The sequence below is a fragment of the Corvus moneduloides genome, chromosome 28 (assembly GCF_009650955.1).
Source record: "Corvus moneduloides isolate bCorMon1 chromosome 28, bCorMon1.pri, whole genome shotgun sequence".
NCBI lineage: Eukaryota > Metazoa > Chordata > Aves > Passeriformes > Corvidae > Corvus > Corvus moneduloides.
Genome location: NC_045503.1, coordinates 1,669,391 through 1,695,451, shown reverse-complemented (window position 1 = coordinate 1,695,451; position 26,061 = coordinate 1,669,391). Strand labels below are relative to the sequence as shown.

The window sequence follows — 26,061 nt, the reverse complement described above, 5'->3', positions numbered from 1 at the left end:
GGAAAGGTTCTTCCCCCCGAGGCTGCTGGGCACTGCCCAGGCTCCCCAGGGAATGGGCCCGGCCCCGAGGCTGCCAGAGCTGCAGGAGCGTTTGGACAGCGCTCTCAGGGATGCCCAGGCTGGGGTTGTTGGGGTGTCTGTGCAGGGCCAGGGGCTGCACTGATGATCCCTGAGGGTCCCTTCCAGCTCAGGATATTCCAGGATTCTGTGAGGTGTAAAAGCCATCCTGGCCTATTGTTCCCACATGAAGAACGGATTTCTTTGCTGGAAAACTCCCTTCCCAGTGCCTCCACACATGAAACGTGTTCAACAAGGACATGGAGTTTAAGAGCAGAAGCCAAAGCTATTAAAACCCACGAATGAAAAAAAAATGTTTATACACCAAGAGAAAAAAAAAGTTTATCTTGCTACGCCTTGCTCTTGGAAATTCGGGAAACCCTGCCTGGCAAGTAAAGCTAGCAGGGGTTTCTTCCTCTTCCTTCCCATGTGCCAATAAAAAAAAGGGCCTTGCAATAGAGCCAAACATATTAATGGAACTAGAAAACATCCAGGAGATCCAGGAGAGGAAGGGGAAAAGCCAGAGCGTGCAGATGTGTGTTTTTATAGTGTTCACTCTGGCACAGAATTCTGTGTGCACATGCAGGGCACAGGAACCCCGAATCCCCCCCTTGGGCTCAGCCCTCGTTCCAGGAGGTTTTGCCAAGCCACAGGCACAGGGATCCCCTGGAATACACCGGGAACTATGTCCTGGTGCCAGCCTCATCCCTGGCAGTGTCCAAGGCCAGGCTGGACAGGGCTTGGAGCAACCTTGGAGCAAAAGTGGGAGGTGTCCCTGCCCATGGCAGGGGTGGCACTGGATGAGATTTAAGGTCCCTTCCAACCCAAACCATTCCAGAATTCCCTGATCCTGCACCAGAGCGAGGTGGAGCAGCACTGAGACACACAATGAGTGCCATGCCACACAAACCAAACATCTCCCAGCACTTCTGGGTGCAGTCAGAGCTCCTTAAGCCAAAAATTCCTCTAAAATTTAAATTAATTCCGAGGAAAGTTGCCCGGGCAGCGGAGGAGTGTGCACTTGGAATAACAAGCAACAAAGCCAAACCCGAGTGCGCTGCAAGGCTGGGACAAGTCTGCCCACAAATTAAAAGGCACCTCCAGAAGAAAGTGAGGGACAGAATCCTGCAGGAGTCACCAGCCTGGCAGACGCCTCCTCCAGGCTCTCAAAACCAGAGCTTTGGGAGCAATCCAGAAATTGCCACAACTCTGAAGGCTTTCAGAGCCCTCTTTGACAACTGCCTTCCATTCCCCCACATAACAGGGTGGCCCAGAAGGTCATATAAAAATAAAGAGGGTTTTTTCTACCCATAAGGCTGAAAGAATGTAAAGCTTTAAAAATACAGACGATTTTTATTGCTTTTAACAAACTTACTCTCCTTCTGCTCCCTCAGAAAGGAGCCTAACCCTCTGTGCAGTTCCTCACATAAATAAATCTTCAAGACAATTAGTTTAAATGAACTTCCAATTTAAGTTGAAACAAACTCACTTGGGTCTCTTCCTTTTTATTAGAGGGAAAGTGAGCCTGTGTGCCCCAACAGCCAAGATAAGGAGAGTTTTGCCAGAATCCCTGACATGAACTATAGGGATATGCAAAACAAATGGGAGGTTTGTGCTCCTCTTATAACCAGAATTTATCTTGGATACACCCTTGTATGGAATATCATGGGACATGCACTCAAAGCCATTCTTCTAGTCAGAAGACAGGATCTGAAGAGGCCAGTGTAAGAGTTGGCAGATAGACTTGGGGTATTTGCTATGGAAATTCTATATAAAAAGCTGGCCAGCCTCCCAATTTCCATTATACAAACTCCCAAATATCCAGCTCAGAAAGCAGCATTCAATTGCTGTACTGTACCTTGTGTTTGCAATCCTCTCCCTCCATTCTTCTGAGAGGAAGTCACCTCTTTCCAGCTTAAAACAAGACAAAGAACACAGAAACACAGAGGAGTTAACAGGGTTCCCTCCTGCTCCCTTCAGAGAGGGACAAACAGGCTGGACCAGCTCCCTGACCCCACAGCAACCAGGGACAAATGAAGCCTTTTGGAAACCCAGAGGTGGAGCAGGGAGAGCTGACCCTGCTCATTCGTCAGATCCCAGAGGTTTCTCCCTCCCTGCTCCCACCCTTGGCCGCTCTCCTGCCTGGGAAGAACAGGGAAGGGTCTCTGGCTGCTCCATGGAGAAGCCAGAAGTGCTGGCATTCATCCCAAAGCTGATCAGCAGATGCCTCCTGAAGCCTCCCAAGGCTGGTGATCTCCCCTCAGGAGAGAGGGCTGAGCATGGATTGGGAAAAGCTCCTGCTGGGAGCCCTGGCTCCCAATCCAGGCTCTTGCTGCACTGCACAAACAAGCATCTGATTTTTGTGGTGCTAAATATAAACCTTGAGCACTTCTAACACTTTCAAGTTGGAAATGAAGTAACAGAAAGGTCTTATTTGAAAATAAATACAGTTCTGACTTCAGTGGCTTGAGGAGCACCTTTCCAATGACACCACATCAAGCGCCAGGTGAACACAGAGCTCTTGCACAGAGGAATGTTTTCTCAGTCGTGTTTTGAAACGAGAGAAGTCCACAGGCCACACTCTTCTGCTGTGCCACAAGTCAGGCAGCAGGAAGGTTGGGGGAGGAAGATAAGAGGAGGAGAGAAAAAATAAGGTGCAACTCTATAATTAATGCTGATGACACCCTTTGAAGATGATGGTTTGTGCCAGAACCTCGGGAACATCAAAGCAACGGCAGCGACTGCTCAGGATCCTTTGTCTGCACTGGTTTCTCTGTATGGGAAGGAGTGAGGATTTCACGTGGCAGCACTAATTCTCATTGAGTGACAACTCCAGAGTGCCAGCACTGCAGTGCAGGCACTGGAACAACTTCCATACCTCAGGGCTGGCTCAGCCTGGGAACAGCCAAAGGGAGCTCCAGGGCCTGGTGCGGCTCAGGGACACTGAGGGGGTGACAAACCTGCCTGAGCCACGGGGAAGGACAAAGCCACAGGTGCCAACAGGAATGGGGCTGCTTCCAGGAGGAAAGGAAGGGGAAAACCACCAAAAATGTCCTGCTGCTACACCAGAGGGCTGAGCAAAGGGGACATTCAGGGTTCTCGGGCAAGAGATCAAGAACTTGGTCAAGAGCCTTAAGTACTAGAAACTGAACAGAGCAGGTAAGATTAGCTCAGGTTACTGAGAAATACCTGTTCCACCAGCTGGGCTGAAATCAGATTTAAACCAGAATTACTACCTGTGATCTCCCACCTTTGACATCCCTGCTGCAATAAAAACAAAGGATAAGCTGGAAGCTGAACTCAAAGATCCAACCTAAGGACATCTTGCTGGGTACTGCCAGAATCTGAACCAGAGACTCAAAATCAAAAAAGTTCCAAGAAGAGTTTTTCTCATCTCATATATAAGGAAAGATTTTTTCTGGATGTCTATTTGTGGACACCACCTCTAGATTGATTTGAAGAGATAATTTTGTCTCAGTCTTATCTATTTTTGTAGTGAACAGCTCCATGGTTGAGTAACCAAGGCGAAGTCCAAGAAAACCACATGACAGGCAACTGTGTTTATTTTATAACAATTTTTGCAAGTCAGCTTCTCTATGGCATCCTCCACACCACCGGCTCCCAACGTCTCCTCAGGGTTTTCATACACTAACAGGGCAAGAAAAACATTGGGAAAACCAGGAAGCACAACCCTAATGCCACAGTCTGCAAGAGAACAAAGAACCAGCGTAACATGAAACGATTTTGAAACGCTAAACTTCATAGAGAGGTCTTGAAATCCAACCTAAGTGGCTGTTAGGCTTTACTTGGGTCCAGTTTCACTGTGTGTTTGCCCTGTCTGTGTGGTTAGAAGAGCACTTATAACCAAAATCTCCAGGTTTTAACCTGATATCACCCATGGTAGATGAACACTTTGCAAGCCAGAGCCATTTAACAATTCAAATGAACCACAGCCCAGCTTAAACACATCTATTTTTGTGTGGCACTGCTTCCCCAGCTCATGCTTTGCCAAGAGTCAAGGGAAAAACCTCACCAGGAAAAACACTGGAGTACAGAAATAATCAGATGAGCAACTGTGGCTGGGAGAAAATGGGTTGTTTTTTCCCCTCTGGAAGAAAGGCAGTGATTCCTGGATGCTCCCCTCTAACAGGGACTGAGCTGCCTGACCCCTGTAACCACTCCTTACCCACTGTGCTGGGGCAGGGATCAATAAATGATGCCCTAAAAGAAGGAAAGGAGCTCCTTACTCATCAACTGACACAGAGAATCCAAAAAAATCCCCCCAAAATCCCACTCGGCTTGGTGGTTTGCAGTAATTTTGAGAGTGAAACAAGAACTGGAAAGGAAAGTCCAGCTGATTGATCCCTGCCCCAGGGCAGCAGCAGCAGCTGAACCAGCAGAACGTGGTCCATGCTGGACACTCAGGGAGAAGGGGACACATCCACACGGTGACAGCCACAGGGCCACACTCAATCTCTTCCTCCACTGTCCCCTCCCTCATCCTGCTCCTCCTCTCTCTCAGAAACTTAATCTCCTTAGTGAATAATGAATGGAAGGGACCATCTGTAACACAGATATTTTCATCTGATTAGACAATGCAGGAGATGCTTTATCTAACAGGATAATTAGCTCAGCCAAATCGCCTCCAGAGCTGCTGCCTGCACTGCTTCTAAATTTAGAAGCCATAACAGGTTTTTATTCAGGTTTTTCAAACAGACACTGCAGGAATACTCTCAGCAGCATCTGATTCCTGTAACTCTTCCTGCAACTGGATGGAAAGCAGCAGGTCCCAGCCTGGGGGGAGGCAGCCAGAGGTGCACAGAGGCTGTGAGTTCATCATGGAGCAGAGCAGGAAGCTGGGAAGGTCAGGGCCCTGTGCTGAGGAGGAGGGCTGGGTTCTCACCCCAGTGCTGGCCAGGGAGGCTCTCTGGTAAACGCTGCACAGAGCCATAAATTCACAGGCAGATGCCTCATTCCAGCCGCCTCCGTGCAAACACTTGGCTCCCGAAAAGCCGGCATTTCTGCCTGGAAAAGTACACAGGGCTATTTTTAGGTCCTTGTTCTTTTCAAAAATAACCGGAGGCACGAATCCAAACCTCCAAAATGTGGCATCATTTCAAAGCCACAGGGGACGTTTGGAGGGCTTTTCAAATACCAAAGCAGCAAATTTCCCGCTGAAATGGGGCAGTCAAAACGATCAGGAACAAACAGCTGGCTCATCCTTCCCTGAGTGCAGCTCCTGGCGGCAAGGAAGTTTTGAGGTACAGGTGATGTCAGCCACCATCACAAACCAGGTCCTGGGCACTGGAACTCCCACACAACCCCCTGCTTCTGCTCAGAACAGGAAAAGCAGGCAGACAGGCAGGCCAGACTTAGGGAAGAGACTTGCAGGCCACAGAGCCAGGCTTGCACTGATTTATGCCCCAAACTCATCCCCAACCCCCAGGGCCGAACCAGCTCCAGCCACCAGAAGCTCCTGGGGTTTCTTGGGAGCAGACAGAGGTGTCCATCCAGCCCAAATCCCACCTTCAGGAATGCTGACCTGCTTCCTGCTCTTGGTTTGATCATCGTTGCCACCTCCTGCTAACACGAGATTTATGGAGCAGGGCAGGAATTCTGTTATAACAACCCTGAGTAAATAAACACAAAACTAATCCTGGTTCTCAGCAGAGTCCAACATGGGACTGCACCAACTCCCAACTGCTCTGAGCTCAGCCAGGGATCCTTCAATTTGTGCTTATTCTGTCTCCAACATTTGGAATTTTGGGACCTCAGGAAGAATTTTGCAGGGACAAAGTTTCCAGAAAGACAAAGATGCCGGGGTTTCCATTCCACATCTTGCTGCGTGCTCCAGCACACCATGAACAAGTCTGCTTCGTGTTTTCTTCTCTCAGGGAAAGGGAACAACAGGTCACAGGCACTGAGAACTCAACAAAAACCAAAAAAAACCAAAAACTTTCTTCAAGGGGAGCCCAGGAAGAGAAGCACTTTATGCTACTGAGCAACCTCAGCCTCCTGGCCCAGATACCTGAGATGGCTCCGATTTGGAGGCCACTTGAGGATATTTACAGTCGGAAACCATGAAAACCCATCTGCCTCTTAATTGCCATGCCGGGTTTTAATTTGATGGCTGCACATATGCAGGAATTCCCCAAGAAAGGCTCTCTAATTAGCCAGGTCTAATGACCTTCCAGAACTCTCCTGCTTCCTTCAGATGGGTTTACTTGAAAAGAGTGGGGTAATGTTGGAAACTTCTCAGTTCCATGGGAAGAGAAAGGAGAAGATAAAAGGAGTTGGAACAAAGGGAGATGTGTTGGAAGTGGGACATTCTAGTCCAAAAAGCTGAAGCAGATGATGATGATGATGATGATGAAAAGCTCTAGAGGAGGATCCTTCCCTTGGGATGCAGGAGAGAAGAGCAGCAAAGAATCTGATTTTCCCCTAAATGAGCAGGAACTGCACATTCCCAAGCAGGGCAGAGGGTGTAAATATTCATTTAACAGGATTATGAGACTCAGTGACCAACAACAGCTGGAGATCAGGAGCCTCCCAAGCCAGTGCATGAGGAGCAAATTCCTCCCACTCCTCCCATGCCCCACACGGATCTCCCCCCTCTCCAGCTGCAGGGATGATCCAGCTGTGGCTCTGCAGAGCCTTGGACATCCAACACCCCCCAGGACACTTTGCCACCTGCAACTGGGGAAGTTTAATGCTCTTTTATCACCAAGTGACTACAGAACAACTGAGGCTGCAATTTTGTGTGGAACCATTGCTCAAGAGGGATTTTTTTTATATAATTGTGGACAAAATAGGGTGGAAATACACCTGAACAATCGGGATTTATTTAAATGCTGTCACTGGGCCTTGCTCTACAGCATTCATGTCCAAGCTCAGAACTTCCAGCAGTAACAAGAACAATCCAGTGGGGAAAACCAGGAGGTGAATTTGAAGGCTGCAGAACAATTTGGTGAGGCAACAGTGACTGCCCTTCTCTCCAAGGCTTTTCAAACACAAGTTTATTGTTTGGAGAGTTTGGGGGGTGGTCATGGGTTTTTTGTTTGTTTACATTCCTAGCAACTTTTCTTTTAATGGTAATCTGAAAAAATCCTGTTGGGAGGATTTGGGGCAAGTTACAAACATCATGAGCTTCTGAGTCTCTTGGACTGCTGCAAAAGGCAGAAAGGACAGAAAATATTTCTCAGAAAGATTGTACCAGGTGGGAAGGCTGGAGATGGTGAAAAGCCACAGAGGTAATAATTTCCCAAGGAAGAAGGAATTGTTGAGATGCACAAACCCAAACAAGCATGGAACCCTCTGCTGAAGTCAACTTCTCAGCAAATCACTTTCCATGGAGAACCCAAAATCCATTTGAACTGGAAATCTCTAACTGTCCTGGGATCCTGGCTGTTAAATTAATCTAAAAACCCAGCACGCCCCTGCAGGCCCAGCTCCAGGATTTACTGCTGCCTTATGCACCACAGTTTTCACTTTTATAACAAGACAGAACCACCCTCCACAAAGTTCAGCCAAAGCTGCAGGTGGGATCTGAGATTCTTCCCACTGAACTTCTGCCAAGCTCCCTCCCCTCCTCCAGCACTTGATTCTTCTCAAAACATTGATTTTTCTTATGACTGCCTGTAACACTGGAGTGGAATTCACGAGTTGAGCTCTGCTGATGACAGATTATTTCAATTTGTGCTTATTTTGTCTCCAACATTTGGAATTTTGGGACCTCACGAAGCATTTTGCAGGGACAAAGCTGTTTTCCAGAAACACAAAGATGCCGGGCTTTCCACTCCACGTCTTCCTGTGTCCTCCAGCTGCACTGTGAGCAAGTTTGCCCTGTGTTTAACAGTCACCTATAGCAGGTGCTGCTAAGGAGCTCCTAAAGAAAACAAACTGCCTGGCAAAAGTCTGTTTGATGAATAAAAATCAAATAAAATCTGCCCTGCGTGCCTACAGTAAAAGCCCAAAATCTGTGCTCAAGCATCACTCCAAGGTGACAGGAAACCAACTTTCCTTCAGACAAGAAGTGCTGCAAGTGTTTCACTCTTCCCAAAAAAACCCCCAGATTGCATATTCAGGGAAATTTTACTCTAAACACTGCAGAAAACAGTTATAAAAGCCAAAGAACCTGGCAAAAATAAGTAGCTTTGTTTCAATATAGCACCAGACTCTGTCACTTGGAATGCTCAATATGGAAATGCTGCCTAAGGCAAGCAATATGCTTCCAATATTTTAGTCCAAGTTCCTCTCCTATTCCTTCAATTACCCAGCTCAGAAGCAGAGTATCCTCAGGAACAATTCCCTTCATGTCATGCCAGCTGGGTGACACAATGGAAAAATGCCATATGGCCACTTCAGGAAAAGTAAAGCATTCCCAGTGCTCCCACAGCAGGAAGGAATTAGCAGCCTGATATCAATCCTGCTGCAGACCAGCCCCCCAGCAGGCCCAGCATCCCCTGGATGGGAATCCCACTATCCAGAACAGGAATTCCAGGTGGGACCATCACCTTCCCAGCCTGCTTCCCAAAGGGAGAGCTGGAACAGCTTCACTACAAACTGAGAGTGCCATGGATCCCAGCAGACAAAAAATTGGGAAATAAAGGCTGGGCAGCTCCAACTTGCCATGGATCCCACACTGCTGGGATGCTGAAGCCACGTGGATCACTCCATCCCAGGAACATGGCAAGGAGGGCTCTGCACAGAAGGGAAGGAACAGTTCCCCAACCCTTGCTCACAGCTGGATGCAGGACACGTGTCCAGCTGCAACCTCTGAGCAGTGGCCCAGCTTCCCTGGGATATTAGGGAATATCCCTGATCCATCCAGCCTCTCCCCTGACCATAGGAAAGTGGCAGAAGCATAAATAGATGTGTTTTCAAAACTCCCAGTGGGTTCCTATTGTACATCCATTTCCTGGCTGGAAAGTGATTAACCAGGGAGCAGATTTTCTTAATGACAATTACTAAGGGGAAGAAAGGGAAAAGGGAAGGAATGACACTGGACAGTGCATGGATTTGCACATGCCTCACACCATCCCTGGAGTGCAGAACATCCTCAAAGATAAAGAAACATCAGGAGGAAGATAAAGAAATCCCAACACAACCCTTGCCACAGGCAGGAAGATCCCCCACGGTGACCCATTTACCCCCCCCTGCTCCAGCTCAACCCTCAGAGCATCCGATTCCAAACCTTTCCAAATCAGAACTAACCACCCACCACCCTCCCCTGAGAGCCATCCAGCTGTTAACTGCTCCTGGAGCATCCTGCTCCAATCTCCATCCATCCAGAACCTCCACCCCTGCCACCCCATCCCCTCCAGAACCACTCCCAGGTGGCCACACCTTCCCCTGCCTGCAGAACCAAAGCTTCAGCTTTTATTTCCAGCAGGAGAGGTCAGAACCCCAAGGAGGAGCTGCCACACCTGGCAAAAACCCCAATCCATAGCGAGAGGGAGGGACAAAGGAAAAGGGGATTTAACACAAACAGAAGACTCATGGCAGCCCCAGTCAGAACAACACTTTAGAAGAATAAATCTTCCAGGAGTTTCTGGAAAGACCTGGAAGTGCTCCCAATAACACCATGCCCCATGTCAGGCAGAGAGAGGGGTCTGGGAGGATATATTGGCAACACCATCCCCAGGAGCAAGATCAGAGCCAGGAATCAGCCGTGGCTCAGCTGCTGGTGGCTGAGGAAGGGCTGGAGGGGACTTCACAAACTCTGCACTGAGTGTGGATCCCGATCTGCAGCTGAGTGTCACTCACTGTGTATTCTGCATGTTTCTTCCCATACCATTTCATCCATTTTCTGAACTCTCTGTCCATCGTCTGCAAGAGGGAGGAAAAACAAAACCAGCTATTAGGACAGCTCATATTTCCAGTTCCATCAAAGCAATGGAGACACGGCTCTGAAACACTCACTGACCCCCAAGAATCCTGTCTGGTTGGAGGCTTTTTGCCATTAACATTCCAAGGCCAGGCAGACACAGAGCTCCTGCTGTTCAGTTTCCTTAAAAAAACCAAACCCCCACTTCCTTAGGGCTGAGGCATCTTCACCCCCCTTTCCATGGAAGTTCCATGTTCTAAGAAAAGCCCTTACACTGCCCAGCACTAAAAATGGCCCAGCCTTAAGTCGTGGTGCATCCTCCCAGAGGGAGGAGGAAGGGGCAGCCCAGCCTAAGCCCAGGGAGCAAAGGGACAACCAGGACAAAGCCAGGTCTGCTGGGGTCACTGAGGAGGCAGAAAGCAGCAGGCAAAGTATCCCAGCAGCAAACAGAGAGAGAATCCTGCTTCCCACAGCAACTGGGAATGCTTCAAACTGCACCCAAATACACCAGGGTGCAGAGGAGGGAGACCTGCTGCTGTTTTCTGTAGTCCAAAGAGGGGAGAAAGGAACAAAATCCAATATCCAGACAGCTCAGTGCCTCCTCACACATCCCCATCACCACATTTCCAGCAGCCTGGTCCCACCTGATCTTTAGGATTTGGCCCAAATTTGGAGGTGAGTCTCCCTCTCTGGGGACATTCCAAACCCACCTGGACACATTCCTGCTCCAGGTGACCCTGCCTTGTACTGGATGATCTCCAGAGGTCCCTTCCAACACCAACTATTCTGTGATTCTGTGAGAGAAGCCCAGCAGCAATTCTGATCCCACTGACAATCCAGAGATGGTAGAAACCTCCATCAGCAGCTCAGCAAAACTCTGTGTGTTGATGGGCATGTTTTAAACCTCTTTATGCTCAAAAGCACTCCAAAGCTGAGCAGGGTAACTCAAAAATCCCCAGCAGTTTCGTGCATGAACTTACATTTTAATTTATTAAGGTAATTACACTAAAGCAAATCCATAACATTCTTCCTCTTCAGGTGAAGCTTTTCAAAATCTATTATCCATCAATTATCTGGGAACTATTATCATGGTACCCAGGGATGTGGTGCCACAGCCAATCTTAACTGGAAACTCAATCCAACTTCTTCCACAAATATTTGGAGGAAAACCCTAACACAGACACGAGGCAGCTGCACACACACTGACACTGCAGCAGCTCCTTGGCTGGTAAATCTGACAGGATTTAACCAGGGACATAATGCAGAATATTTTGTTCACCCAGTAATCTCATGGAAGACTTGTGAAACTGAAGGTAGCCCAGCAGTGACTACTCCTAGTATTCAATTTGTGGGTCATTCTTTTGTTTGCTGTTTTCACTAAAGCCTTGTGTTTGCACAGTGACAGGAAGGGGGAATAATGAAAGCGAGAATGTCACTTTTCCTTATAATGCTGATCTTTAATGATAAACACAGAGGGGATTCCTGGCCTTGTAAAAGCTCCAAAGTGAAACCAGGATGTTCACACAGAGAGACTGGAGAGCCCTCCTGGTAAAAACTTCCACTGAGTCCTGGCAGGGGAAACAAAGTGGATTTTTAGGTCCTTGTCTGATCCTCCTCACCACTGTGTTTATGCATTTTTGCCCACATCACTGAAAAGCAGGATCAAGGACTTTTATTTATTCCCTCCCTCCATGAGGGATAATTTTCCAGCCTGACCAGGCTGAATCAGTGTGTTTTGACAATTCAGAGGGATCAGTTCCTGTTCAGGCAAACTTCTTGTGGTAAGACATAACTGACCTTCCCTGGGTGCTTGTGGCCTCCCAGGTTTGCCTTGAACTCATCATCTGTGTGTGTCCCGTTGGCACAGGATTAGAAGTGTAAAGAAACCTGACTAAAGCAGCCTGACTAAACATTATCACACAATCATTGAATGGTTTGGGTTGGAAGGGACCTTAAATATCACTTAGTTCCACCCTCTGCCATGAGATACCTTCCACTTTCCCAGGCTGCTCCAAGACCTGTCCAACCTGGCCTTGGACACTTCCAGGGATCCAGGGGCAGCCACAGCTGCTCTGGGTACCCTGTGCCACCCTCACAGCCAAGAATTCCTTCCTAATCTCTGATCTAAATCTCACCTCCTTCAGCTTCAGGCCATTTTATGGTTTTCTTCACTAAGGTGCCTCCTAAGCAGTCACACACCAGACACCCAGCACAGGCCTCAGAGGAGCCTCTGGTGGTTTAATAACTGAAAAAGGGGCATCACCACCACAGGCAGACACATGGCCTTTAAAATATTTAAGAAGTAATAGTTTGGTGAATTTATTCCTGGATTTACTGCCTGCTGTGGCCTCTGGGAGCTGCATTAGAGCACTGCAGACACAGAATGACTGCAGGTATTTGGGTGAAGCTTGTACTGCACTCCCTTTTGAACAGGCCCTGTCATTACTGTTAAAAGAACTTTCAAGGCCTGAAATCACTCTAGAAAGATGCCAGTGCTCCTCCTGAGCACTCCAGACTGGACACAGCTCTTTCCTCAAGCACATCCTTGCATTGCAGGCTGACATTTCACTGCTCCAGGACTGGCTGATCTGAGAAGCAAAAACCCAGCGGGGCTGAAGTTCTGCTTTTCCTGCACCGCTGAGTTACTGCACCAACACCCTGCACACCCCAGGCTCACCCCAGGCTCACTCACCTCGGCGTATTTGGCTGGAATATCAGCTTTCTCCACTCCGTAGTGATGTTTGCAGTTTGTGGCTGCAGCCACTTGAAGCACCACCTGCCCCACACCTGCAGGGAACAAAAACCCCAGAGCTGAGAGGGCTTCCAGGGAAACCACTGCAAAGGGAGAGAAGCTCTTAGAGCAAAGTGCACGCAAAAAAAGCAGCTGAACTGTGGGACTGGGCTGAGGGCAGTTTCAGCTGCCAGGTGTCTGACATTCCCAGCTGGAAAGCACACTGCAGGCACTGGGTATTCCCAAAGCCATTCCCACTTCCCTGGTGCTGCTCAGCCCCAAGATTAGAGCAAGAAACACCTGATTTATTTCTGGGGGTAGCAGATTCAAGTATCTGCCATGGGCCTGTGACCCAACCAGCAGCACTCCAGGGCCCCAGATAAGATCTTCTTTAACATTCTTGGACAAACAATTGTGAGAATCTATGGAGATTTTTTTTTCCTCCAGATGGAAAAGAGTTTCTCAGCTCTGATGTCTTTCTAAAGGTCTCATCTGAATATCAGTCCCTGACAGGAAATTTCAGACAGTCCCACTGAGAGAGGAAGAGGAGTAAGAAAATCACTGAAGAGCCTGACTGGAGATGTTTTAAGGTTTGGGGGGATAGTAATCCTACTGTATTTGAATTTAAAATATATTCTAAATATATTTTATATGCTATTTTAATATAATAATTACTTAATATTATTTAATTCTCCTACAATCTATTTTATTATGCGTAACATCTATAAATATTAAATATTTATTTATAACTGTTTTATATTTAAAATATAGAGTTTTTTAAAATATATTTTTGCCCAGAAGTCCTGTATCACACCAACAACTAAACCCACGCATACTTGTTTGGGTTTAAATGTGCTAAAACATCAGAACACATCAAGCAAGAGGGGAAATTTTTATTACTCCTTTCCTGTTCTGAACCAGATTATACCAAGAAAAAGAACATCTCCTTACTCAGTATCTCTCTTGCACATGTGCTTGAGTCATACCTGGTTTCCTCACCAACTAGACACATCTATTTCCTTTTAAAACTTGACTTTGTTGCAGCTGTGGGTTAGATTTTGTGGGGTTTCACAACTGTTCAAGCGAACTATTAAAGCTTTTTTGACACACTGACAAGTCAGAGGCAAAACAACCTTCATTTTCAGATTCCACACCAAGTGTTTCACGTGGGAAGGGTCAAGAACTCCCATGTTCAGATACAAAGGGCATAAAGCAAATCCAGTGAAAACAGATGAATCCTTTGGAATGCAACTTTATGGGTCAAACATCATTTGTAACATTGCTTCCCCTTCACAAGTGTATCCAACAATACCAACAGAAACCAAGGGCTTTGTAACAAGGGTTTATTGCACTGCAGGCTGATATTTCACTGCCACCAGAAAAGAGGTCTGGGCTGTTTGTTTGGTCCATTTAATCATGGCATGAAAAGCAGGAGCATCTTTGGGGATTATCTAGAAAAGATGCTTATCCAGCAAGACAATCCCTAGTCCTGGTTTGCTTCCCAAATATGGGGATTTTTAAAGTATAAACAGCAAAGAAAAAGAGAAAAAAGGAGTTATTTGGTCACTTACCACTGCCCAAGTCAACGAACAAATCATCCTCTGTCATTTTAATCTCATCGATCATTTGGGCCACCAAGTCAAAGGAAGTTTCTCCGTAGACCTCAGGGGAGAAGGGCTCGTAGTTGTTGAGTTTCTCAGGGTCTGTGACCGAGTGGTTGTAGACCTGCTGCAGGATGTGCCTCAGGAGCCCGTTGGAGGGACGTGTGTTCAGCTTCATGGGCTGCGTCGTCCCCTTCCACTGCAGGGGGACAGCGGGGACAGGGGTGAACCCACCATGGAGACAAGGAAACAGCACCAAACCCAGCTGAGAAACGAGGGACACTCCCCTCCCAGCCCCTCTCCCCCAGCTTGGGCTGCAGGTGCTCCTTAAAGATAAAAACAGTGACCGGAACTGGAGCCAGGCTGGGAGAGCTGGGGGTGCTCACCTGGAGAGGAGAAGGCTCCAGGGAGAGCTCCGAGCCCCTTGCAGGGCCTAAAGGGGCTCCAGGAGAGCTGCAGAGGGACTGGGGACAAGGCATGGAGGGCCAGGACCCAGGGAATGGCTTCCCAGTGCCAGAGGGCAGGGCTGGATGGGATCTTGGGCAGGAATTGTTCCCTGGGAGGGTGGGCAGGCCCTGGCACAGGGTGCCCAGAGCAGCTGGGGCTGCCCCTGGATCCCTGGCAGTGCCCAAGGCCAGGCTGGACATTGGGGCTGGGAGCAGCCTGGGACAGTGGGAGGTGTCCCTGCCCATTGGCAGGGGTGGAATGGGATGAGCTTTAAGGTCCCTCCCAACCCAAACCCTTCTGTGACACTGCAGAAGCTGCACACCAGCAGCTGCCCTGCACTTTGTCACACCTCAGCCAACAGAGAATTTCACAGGCGATAAAGGGGAATTTAAAGAGATGCAAAAACCAGCAGGCAATGTAAAGCTCAACGCTGAATAGAGTTGGGGTGGGTGTAAAGGTTTGTTCACTCCTTTTTTCTTTACTATCCCCACTGAACTGATGCTGGCTGTCACCACAAGAACAGGTTAATTGTGCTTCAGGAGCTGTCCCATGGGAGGGATCAGATGCACTCAAACAGGGAGTGGCAGGAAAGAGATGGAAATCAAGCTTCCTTTCTTCCTCAGAAAAAAACCCCTATCCTAAGCAGAAAAGTTCTTAAAGTTTTAAAAATGTCTACCTCTCCCTTTGATAAAAACAAACCAAAAACGGGCAATTCCAGGACCCCTCCTAAACAATTCCTGTGAGATTCAGATGGGAAGGAAAAAATTAAACCCATCAGGTTTGTCAGTTCAGACAGCAATGGCAAATGCTGAAGAGCTGCTAATATTTAGCTATTAACCAACATACACACGAAGGTGCCTGAATCCAAAAAAAGCACAAGTTTTTAAGGCCCAAAAAATTAAGAAAATCCCAGCAAAAAAGGCTTGTTGCCATAACTGCACACTTCAAATAATTCCATAAGCGGAACAGAGAAAAAAAATCCACCTATGCTTTGAAATTCAGCAGAATAGTAACATTATTCACTGTTCATGTTCTGCCTCCTCCAGTTCCACCTTTTATGGGGGGTAAGAGAACCAAAAAGCTCATTAAATTGGCCTGAAAAGAGATTACATTCTGCTTTAGCCAGTGATCCCACAGGCCAGAGCAGCTGAACTGTGGCAAGGAAATTCCTAAGCCATGGATCACTTCCACAACACACAGGAGAGTTCATATGGATTATTTAAGTACCTATAAGTCACAGATTTCCCTGTGCAAAAGTTAATCTATATGAGAAATTCCTGGGTTAAACGCAGACCAACCTTTCCTTCTCTGCTGCTTCCAAGTGCTAAAATAACAGTGCCAGAAGTGCAGAAGGAAGAGCAACAGCTCTGAATTTGAGAACAAAAAGTGGTGTTTGATTTCCTTTCTTTCTGTAAGAATATCCCTCCAATACTAACTCCTGGACTGCCCAGGTGTGATCAAGAAAATAAGTTTATTACCAAGCTCAAGCCCCCCCCAAAACATGGAAGTGCTGGGTATTGCTGATGCTACAGGAGCAGCAGGTATAACGCAGCACAGAGTCAGTCACCCCTTTCTGCTGCTCTTCACCACCTGAATTCAAACCTGGCACACAAAAATGATGGCAGGGCCCCAGTTCAATACTTACCAACTGGTGGATGCTGTCGATGGCTCGGTTGTACTTGTCACACAGTCTCTGCATGCTCTCAAAGCTGGAGGGAAAACACAGGGGCAGCTCAAAACAGGCAGGTTTGAAGGTAAAACCTTGGGATTTTCCATCCTCTTGCTTAGTAGGTATTTAGGGTTTGTTTCTCTCAGGATATGGAATTACACACACAGATTTAAGACTTTGTTTCCTTTAAATAAAATCCCCAGTAGACCAGGAGTACATGACAAGTGATATTAGTTCCTTTATTGTAAATCATACTGATAAAGTTCTGTATTCTCGGAACCTCTTCTCCATAATTTCAGCTGCACAGAAATTTAAGAGATCTGTACATTTTTCTCCTTTTTGCTGTCATCTCTCCCAATAATCAGCCCTGAGACAAGCAGATGCTTTTCCAGAAACTCACTCTGGGACTGAAAATGCAGCCAGGGCCAGGACACAGCCCAAACTATCACCCACCAGGAAAGCCTGGGGATTGCTCCATGGGCTGGCTGGGATTATGGTCAGCCCAGGCAGATACCTTAATGACACAAACTGAGAGGATTAAATCAATTCATCTCAGGCCAGGAAATAAAGGATATTCCTGGGAACATCAATTGTTACGTAATCAGACCCACAAAGCAGCAGCAAAAACAATACAAGGAGTTACAGGACTGACATCATAAACCATGGGCATTCCCAAAGCTGGGATGGGATGGGGGGACCAGGGGACATCAGAAGGGACACTTCAGTCTCTTGTGATCCTCAAGGTCACTACACTGGCCAGGACACCTCTCCCATGAGTTCTGCCCATTCCATTCCAAGCTTCCACCTGCCGGTGCCTGTTTGCACGCTGGGAAAAGCAAGAGGCTGCAGCAGGGTTTGTCTGCGTTTCCATAACCTGCTGCTTCTCCTTCACATCCTTGGCTCAGCCCATCTGCTGCCAGTGAGTTTTTTGACAATTTTTTTCAAAGGAAGATAAAAGACTGAAAAAAACCCAAAATTCTAGTTCATTACTTCCTTGAAAAGCTGCAGGAAGGTGGTAGGGAGTGACTTTGGGGAACAGAGGGGTTTCACTTTTATTCAGCATTTCTGCCAACCACACCAATGGTCCCCAGTGAAACAAACCCAGTGAGGGTGCCAGAACCACAAAATTACAGCACTGTGAGTAATCCACAAATCCAAACTAATGGATTTTAATGACAAGGGATGCTTGACCCTGATTGCTCCTTTTGAATTTTCCAGGAGAAAGAGAGGGACTAACAAGTCTTGCAATTAAACAACTGAAAATTGAGAGAAGAGGAAGCAATACCTTAAGCAGATCCTGACAGAAGTATCCGGTGCTTGGGAGGTTTAGGTTGGATATTGAGAAGAAGTTCCTCCCCCCGAGGCTGCTGGGCACTGCCCAGGCTCCCCAGGGAATGGGCCCGGCCCCGAGGCTGCCAGAGCTGCAGGAGCGTTTGGACAGCGCTCTCAGGGATGCCCAGGCTGGGGTTGTTGGGGTGTCTGTGCAGGGCCAGGGGCTGCACTGATGATCCCTGTGGGATTCAGCTCAGGATATTCTGTGATTTTACTCAGAGCAATGCAGCTTCATCTGTAAACTTTGTTCTAACAGTTCAATCATTCTGTGGACTGGGATAAATTCAGTATTTCCCATGAAGGCAACTAAGGAGGTTTCTGTAAACTGCAGCTTGAGCATTACCCCTTTTCCCAGTCTCAGTAGAGCCAAGTCCATGCACAGAACCTCAAACCTTCCACAGACACACCACAGGTCAGGATCTGCCTCTCCCAGCCCGGAGGGGAATGTCCCATAACAGACACTCATTTAGAACAGCTCGTGGCTATGAATTCCCATGTAACTGAGGCACCTCAGAACCCCTGTACTGCCCACAACACCCCTGGGAATGTCACCTTTTAATTCAGCCCCCACCCAGCAGGAAGGGGAGGGAGGGGAAGGTGCACCTCCCACTGACAGAGCTCTGTGGTGCCCTGTTGTGAACAGGAGTTCCTGGTTACTACAGGAGCAGAAACCTCTCTGCCATTGAGATTCCCACCCTGGCCGCACTCCAAGGGCGCAGATACCGATCATTGTTTCACAGTGAGTAATTCAACGTACAGCAGAGCTGCACTTGAGCTGTGTGGAGTTTCCAATTATGTCCTTAATCCAACTGCCTTTGCCAATGTTGCTGTTACACATTTCCTACCAAAATAACTCCGGCAGAGCCTGAAGCCAGTTCTGAGAGAAAACTTCGGCTGGTAGTGTCTAAGAATAACCAGTTACACACGAGTTCACTACACCCCGTGCTGGCCTGAACTCCTGCTGGGAACAAAAACATTCCTCTCACCTTTTTGTATCATAGTCAATTAAAACATAGTTTTCCATGGCAAGCTTGAGATCTGGGATTTCTTCACAGACCCACCTGGAAGGAGAGAAGAAATAATGATGAGAGGTATTGCCAATTAAGAGTAATAAGGTCATTTGTCTCAATTCTGGGCTACTTCACATGAAGAGAGGATACTGCAGCAGCCCTGGGAGCTCACAATACTGCCAGGAATAAGGCAGACATCATGGAAAACTGCAACAGTTCACATTTGTACTGAATAAACAGCAAGATGCCTGTAGACACTGGCAGGAGCATAAAGCTTCAAAATGAGGTGATAAATGTATTCCACGTGTCTAAAATACTCAAAGTCATGGCTGATGTTAATCTAACATAAAATGCAGAAGTGCAGCATTTCCAAAGAATTCTGAGGCTGCAGGAAGCTTTGACAAAGCGAAATGTGGAGAAGACATTTCCCACAGCAGCCCAAAAACCCTGTCACCAACCACTCAGTGCCAGGATATTCTCCTCTGGGGAGTGCCTAAACTGCTCTTAAACCTTACACACCCAACCAAACCCGATTTTTCGAAGTTCTTTTGATAAAAGACCCCTTTGATACTCTGAATGAACACAGCCCTGTATGTTGAGAAAGGGAAAGCATGTGCCCACTTGCAGTGCATCCAACAATGGCAGCTCACAGGAGAGAGCTTCACTTGTGGAATGGAGGAAGATTGATTCCCTTCAAAGGCAATTTAAAAGCCACAGAAGCTCTGCACACACTTTCCTCCACAAATATCAAATTGGAGAGCACTGTCAGCATCAAAAAGCCCCACATCACAGGACGAATTCCAAGAGGAATCGCAGAATTTCTTCCTCATGAACCTTGCTCCATTCTTCACTATTAAAATGGTGGGGAAAAAAATAATAATAATGACTAAAGAGCCAACAGTTCTGTTCCTTCTGGCTGATTCACACATGGTAAATAACGACACAGGCCAGTGAAAACCAGAACTTGGACATGTATGGCTGACTCTCCTTTGGTATCTCTCATCTCCCCGAAAAGCATCAGGGCTCTCCCTGCAAACTTTGTACTCTTAAATCACAGCAACAGGCAGTCAACAGCTGCCTACCAGCAGCTTGATCCCTGTGTCCCTTCCAGCCTGGGATATTCCATGATTCCACTGCCTGATGAGATAAAGGCTTCCTTGCATTCTCTCACCCACCACTTTCACAACATCACTTTGCACAAGGCAAAGGCAGCACGAGAGCTTCTGACACTGAGTTCACTCCAGTCTTGCCTAAAACACAGTTGTGAAACATTATTTGACCCAACTGCTTCCTAAGACAGTTTTGCTTTGCCTCCAGCACAGAAAGCACCAACAGCTCCAGCCACCCCCTCCAGCCCAAGCTCCCTCTGAACCCCTTGGAAAGGGCCTTCTCCATCCCCACTGACAAATGATGCCACAGGATCCCAGGGCACAGGATCTTATCCCCACCAGTCCAGGCAAGCTGGCAGCAGTGTTTTGTGGCAGGGTTCTGTAGATAGGAAAGAAACTCCTTTAGGAGAAAGATTTTCAGCTCCAGCCCCATTCCACATCCTCTGCCACTCCTGACCATGGGAAATGCCCTGACTTTGTGCATGTGAGTGATGCTATCAAGCACTTGGCTCTCTCACACTCACACTGGGAGCACACAAGGCTCACTGCTACCTTTTCCTTTGCCATATGTGACCAAATTGTGAGCTCAGGGGGTTCTGGAGGTAAAACACCTCGTACCTCACCTGTATCTGCACCAGCCAAGCATTAAAACATGCTGCAGATACAGCCCTGAGCTGAGCCAAGGGCAGCCTGTAAGGATCTAGAACAGTTAACAAGAACAGCTTTGTAATGGGGATAACTCATCCCTCAGGTGTTTGGGGAATTCGTGTAGCATTTATTAAAAGTTGTTCTTTGGCAAGTCCCCCCCTAATCCTGCTGAAATAACAGCAAGTCACGTCCTGACAGCCCGTGTTGGGAAATCCTCTGACTTCCTGCTCCTCACAGTTGTCTTTCACCTTTATCCTCCCATTTTCCCCACGCTGTTCCAACTCCATCAGCAGGATTAAGAGGAATGCTACAGGGAGATCATTGCCAAACAACCCAAATGCTGCAAGATCACAGCAACAGGGGAAACAGAGAGGGTGGGCAGAGGCAAGATCAGGATGTAACACATCAAGCCAAGGATGTTTCCTTAACCTTGTTTGTCCACAGCTCAAATACGAACTGCCACAAGTGTTAAAGCTGAACACTAGCACTCATTTTTAACTCTGCTCAAAACAGAACGGAACAGGCAAGATAAAACAAAATCTATTTGGCAGGGAGCTCTGTATTGCAACAAATTCAGCTTAGAAAATAACTCAGAGCTGCTAAATGTTAATTGCTGCCCTCCTGCGTGTCCTGGCTCCAGACACCCCTTCCCAGAGCTGCAGTGAGGCACAGGAAGGGTCCCAGCACCAGCACTTACCGAATTGTCTCAATAATTTCATGAGCAGCATCGTGGTGTTTGTCCTGAAATAAAATTTAAAAAAAAAGACACATCAGGTGCTGTTTGTCAGGAGTGTACAGGAATCACAGTATTTTTAAGGATACAGGTGCCAAGCATACTGGGAAAGGAGTCTTTGAATTCCACCCATTAAAGCCATCAAAATGAGCCCTCTAAGAAAAAACAAGGCTTAAGGAAATAATTTTTTCAAGTGTTTCTGGTTGACATGAAGGAACTGTCGTTCTCCTTATTTCTTTGTCATTCCCTGCAGTCAGGGACTGCGTGGCTGGGGATGATGTGAGCGAAGCCTTTGGGGATTGTTGGGATGCAGCAGGTACTCGACTGCAAGCTCCCAATGAACAGCTGATTCCCTTGGCCCAGCAGCTGGCACAGGCTCCCAGCTCCAGATGGGCAGAGAGATTCTAGCACAGGGAATGGCTTTCTGAAATAAAGCATCCAATAAACAGTGGGAGCGGATGTCAGAGCAGGAAAAACACCCTCAGAGCACACAGAGAAAGGCCAGGATATGCAGCCCTGCTCATGAACAGAAACCCAAAACACGCCAAACCTTGAGCATCACACATCCACACCAGGGTGAGACACACAGGTTTGCTGATTCCATTTGGGAGTTTAACTCAGGAGCAACAGAAGCACAAGTGGGTTTAGCAAGTTATTACAAATTCATCCTTAAAAAAGCCCTTGGAGCTGCATTTATATGCACCATTCTACCAAAAAAATTATATTTTAGGGAAGCCACAGGAGTTCCTTACACACATGGTTGTATCCAGCTTGTGAAGCCTTAGTTACCAGAGTCCATCTGCACAAAGCTGGGGTTATATTTTGACATTTGCTTCTGGAAGTGGCTTTGACCTTTTAATTAGGATTCTCATTTCTAGGGCCTGTCCAGAGTTACAAGTGCAAAGGCTCCCTCAAATCATTTCCCTTGCCTTGTGCTGCAGAAATGTCATTTCTGTAGAGCTATCAGGGGAAATTCTGTAGCAAAGGGCAGGGCCAGGTAACAAAGCAGAGCACTGGGGGCAGGGGAAGGAAGCGAAGAAGGAAACCACTGATGGTTGATGACAGAAAGTGGCTGGATTATCTCATTTTCAAGACATGGAAAGACATGATCTGAGTCAAATGGCAGCATTTTCCATCAGTATCTCAGCTTTCCTATTTTCAGGAGGAAACACATTTTCCCCTTGTATAACCAGTTCATGCACTTGGGATCAGCCAGGCCTGCAAACGTTCTCATTCCAAGAAATTTGTACACAGCCCTTTGGATACCTGGTTAAATATCTCAGGACAGACAGACAGGCAAGAATTTCTGAGGTCTGTCATCCTTCCATTGCCTTAAAGGGGCTTATAAACAGGAGGGAGAAGAAATTTTAATAGGTGGAGTCAGTGACAGGACATGGGAGAATGGCTTCCCAGTGCCAGAAGGCAGGGATAGATGGGATTTTGGGAAGGAATTGTTCCCTGGGAGGGTGGGCAGGCCCTGGCACAGGGTGCCCAGAGCAGCTGGGGCTGCCCCTGGATCCCTGGCAGTGCCCAAGGCCAGGCTGGACATTGGGGCTTGGAGCAACCTGGGACCGTGGGAGATGGAACTAAGCAATATTTAAGGTCCTTTCCAACCCAAACCAGTCCAGGATCCTGTACTACAGCTATGAGACACATTATTTTACAAGAAAAAGCTCTTCTTTTCAGATGACAAAAAGTTAACCCCAAATCTAGAAGTCACACGGAAGACTAAGCCAAGAAAACCAAATCATTCCAGTTACAGCATGGAGAAGGAAAACCAGCCAACAACAGTAGCCAGGACACTTGGGATGGAACACACAGAGCCTGGAGCTGAGCATTGCCTTGGCCACATTTAACAACTCGCTGCTGCCACACGAGCACCCCAAACATCACAGAACAGATCTGGGGCTGTTTCCTCCAGTCTCCTGGGCTGGGACAGCCCAAACCCTACAGAAAACAGCAGCATCCATAAACAGTCTCCCAGGAATGTCAGGTAATTTTTCTGCTAAATCTTGGCCTAGAAACCAGGGAAGCAACCAAACTAAAACCTGCTCCTGCCTCTCAGTGCACAAATAAAAGAGAGTGTGTTCTCTCCTCTCTTCTCTGTGCACTGAAAGGAGGGCACAAGCAGGGAGGAGAACTTCTCTTTCTTCTCATTTCTTATCTGCCAAGTGTAAGAATAACCCCGGACGGCAGCTCATCCATAAACATCCCCCAGAAATGTTCACGTTTCACTCCATGCAGAATTATCCCAGCAGAGCTCCCCTGGGCTGATCCAGCTCTCCCAATAAACTGTGTTCCTGCAGAGTCAGAATTTGCTTTACCAACATAAGCACATTATACTGGAAAACTGAATTCAGGCTTATTCTGCCATAACCATTTCCTGGGAGGAAGTTCCATTCCCCACTGCTGGGGCTGGGCACTGGCACTGTGAGCAGAGCACATGAGAGACTCCTTGTCCTACAGGCCTTCGTGGAAACACCCCCATAAGTGACAAAAATTGCCTAATTAACAGATTCTTTTGTCATGGGTTAAAAAGTAAAAAAGTAAATTTAAAAAATAATAATAATAAATCACAATTGACATCTACAACTACAGATCAGCTGATTTAAGTGACTTTGCACAACCTCACGTGGAAACTCCAGGCAGAAGGGGCCTTTGAGTTTAGTTTGTGACATTGACTAGGAATAATGAAATCCAAACCAGTTCCACATCTACTGCTGCTGAACTTCCCGTGCTGAAACAGTTCCCAAGCTCACTTTGCTCTCTAACAGACTTTGGCTGAGCAGAGAAGCTCCCAAGGTCTCAGTCAAGTCTTGCAAACAAAATCCAGTAAGATCTCATGCATTTCTTCAAAGCAGAGCTGGCTGTGGAAGATTGAGGGAAGCAGGGAAACAGATCTGAAGGGAATACAGAGCAGCTTCCCTTTTCTTAGAGAAACTTCCGGCCCCATTTCATCATTAGGGTTGTATGATTTAATCAGAAAAGACACTGAGCAGCAGCAGGCATCACATCTGTGTTCAGGTTACAGCCCTGATGTAGGGGAGTCTGAGGCAACCAAAAGGCAAATGGAATAGAAATCCCCCAAATCCTCACCCAGCTCCAGCCTCTGCCATGGGCCTTCTAAACCCCCCGGATTCCTGATCCTGCTCCAGCCAACCTCTGCCATCAGCCTTCCAAACTTCCCAATTTCCTGGCCTTGCTCCAGCCTCTGCCACCAGCATCCCAAGCAGATGCAGTGGCTCAGGTGAGCCACACAGCAGAGCTCGGAGCAGCAGCTTTAACCCGGATCCCTCACAGCCCAGGGGAGGAACACTGAATCCAGCAGCTTGGGAGGATGGATGGTGATTCCTGATGGCTCTGCTGCAGCACCAGCAGCCCGACCAACCTCACCCTGCTCAGGCAACAGCCAACCCTGCACTCCCAAAGGTGCCCTGAAGCTTCTCCAATTCAGCCATGGCTTTGAGTTTGGGTTTTTTGGCTCAGTTCAGGTGTTTTATATTATTTTTCCCAGCAGCAGTGCCCATGACTCAGGTTGCAGGCAGGCTGTGCTCGTGTGTCGTGCTGGACTGTGACACTCACAGGGCTTTGGCAGTGGCACCTCCTGGGGAAGAGCCTCCCACAGACTCCATCAATCCTGGAATCCCACGTGCAGAAGCCTTTTGGCCGAGGCTCAAGCAGCCTCTGTGTTCTGTTCCCAGTCACAAGATGATGGCACCACGGTGCTCTCTGTCACAAAGAGCAGCTCCATTCACCCTCCTCGTGCTCCAGGCTGCTCTCCCTCCCTCCTCCCTGCGCTGGAGGGGATGGAGCACACTACGTGCTGCTCCTGGCCTGGATGTACTTTCCAATGTTCCTGTATTTATGTCATCTGAGAGGCCCTTGGAATCTTCTGAGCCACATAAATGGAAGCTTTTCACAATCACCCTTATCTCTTTAATGTGGAAAGTATTTAAAGTAAAGAGTTATAGTCTGCAGTAATTTTTGAGACTGCCCAAAGCTCTTCTCAACAAGTTTTTAACAAACCCAACCTAAACACACATTGAGTTGTTGCAGCCAACCCTCTCCAGCTGAACTTTCAGAGTTCTGGTCTTCAACCTAAACGCTGAATTTTAAATTGAAACGTGAGTTCTCAGAGAAAGTTCAATCGTTTTTGCCAAGATATTTCATTGGAAAAAGTAACAGAAAGAAAGCAGACACTTTCTCAAAAGTCACTTCAAAGAGAATCCAACATTCTATGGAAAACAGTGGAGCACAGTTCCAGCCAGCAGGACTCAACAGCTTCATAGTTCTGATTCTTACAACAGGTTTCTTCATCCACATGTTCCTACACCTCTGAGCACAGGAGTTTGGAGCCAGCAACACCCCCACTGCTGTAACTCTGAGCACACCAGTGCCCCCAGCACACACAGCTCCTGTCTCACAAACACAGGGCTGCGTCCTCCTACAGACACCAACTCCTGTCACCCTTCAGGCCATGGAGGTTGGACCACAGAGCAAATTTTAAGAGTTCAATCTTTTCCTTCACCTCCTCATAAAAAAGACCTTCTGTATCTTGCAGATACGAGAAGCCCTAATATGTGATTTAAAAGCCAAATAAGACACTGCCCAAAAGCTCCTTCCAAATATCTATGTTGAAGCAATCATTATCCTTTTCTATAATCACACTCTTTTGTTTGTTAACCCAAATTTAAAAATCACCAATATGAGCAGAACTCAGGTGCTGGGCACTGCCCAGGCTCCCCAGGGAATGGGCCCGGCCCCGAGGCTGCCAGAGCTGCAGGAGCGTTTGGACAGCGCTCTCAGGGATGCCCAGGCTGGGGTTGTTGGGGTGTCTGTGCAGGGCCAGGGGCTGCACTGATGATCTCTGAGGGTCCCTTCCACCTGAGGTTATTCCA

The 26,061-nt window shown here is 47.5% G+C and overlaps 1 protein-coding gene across 6 annotated transcripts in view; it reads right to left on the bottom strand.

Moving 5' to 3' along the window:
• The window catches only part of DOT1L (DOT1 like histone lysine methyltransferase), a 77,702-nt gene that overhangs the window by 39,855 nt on the left and 11,786 nt on the right, over positions 1-26,061 (bottom strand). For all 6 annotated transcript variants that reach the window (XM_032092773.1, XM_032092778.1, XM_032092772.1 and 3 more), the window contains exons 2-8: positions 21,128-21,171; positions 18,650-18,724; positions 16,308-16,371; positions 14,186-14,414; positions 12,576-12,670; positions 9,823-9,885; positions 1,916-1,971 (exon numbers count right to left, since the gene is read on the bottom strand). In XM_032092773.1, the coding sequence (XP_031948664.1) occupies positions 1,916-1,971; positions 9,823-9,885; positions 12,576-12,670; positions 14,186-14,414; positions 16,308-16,371; positions 18,650-18,724; positions 21,128-21,171 (626 nt within the window). The remainder of the gene's footprint in view (positions 1-1,915; positions 1,972-9,822; positions 9,886-12,575; positions 12,671-14,185; positions 14,415-16,307; positions 16,372-18,649; positions 18,725-21,127; positions 21,172-26,061) is intronic.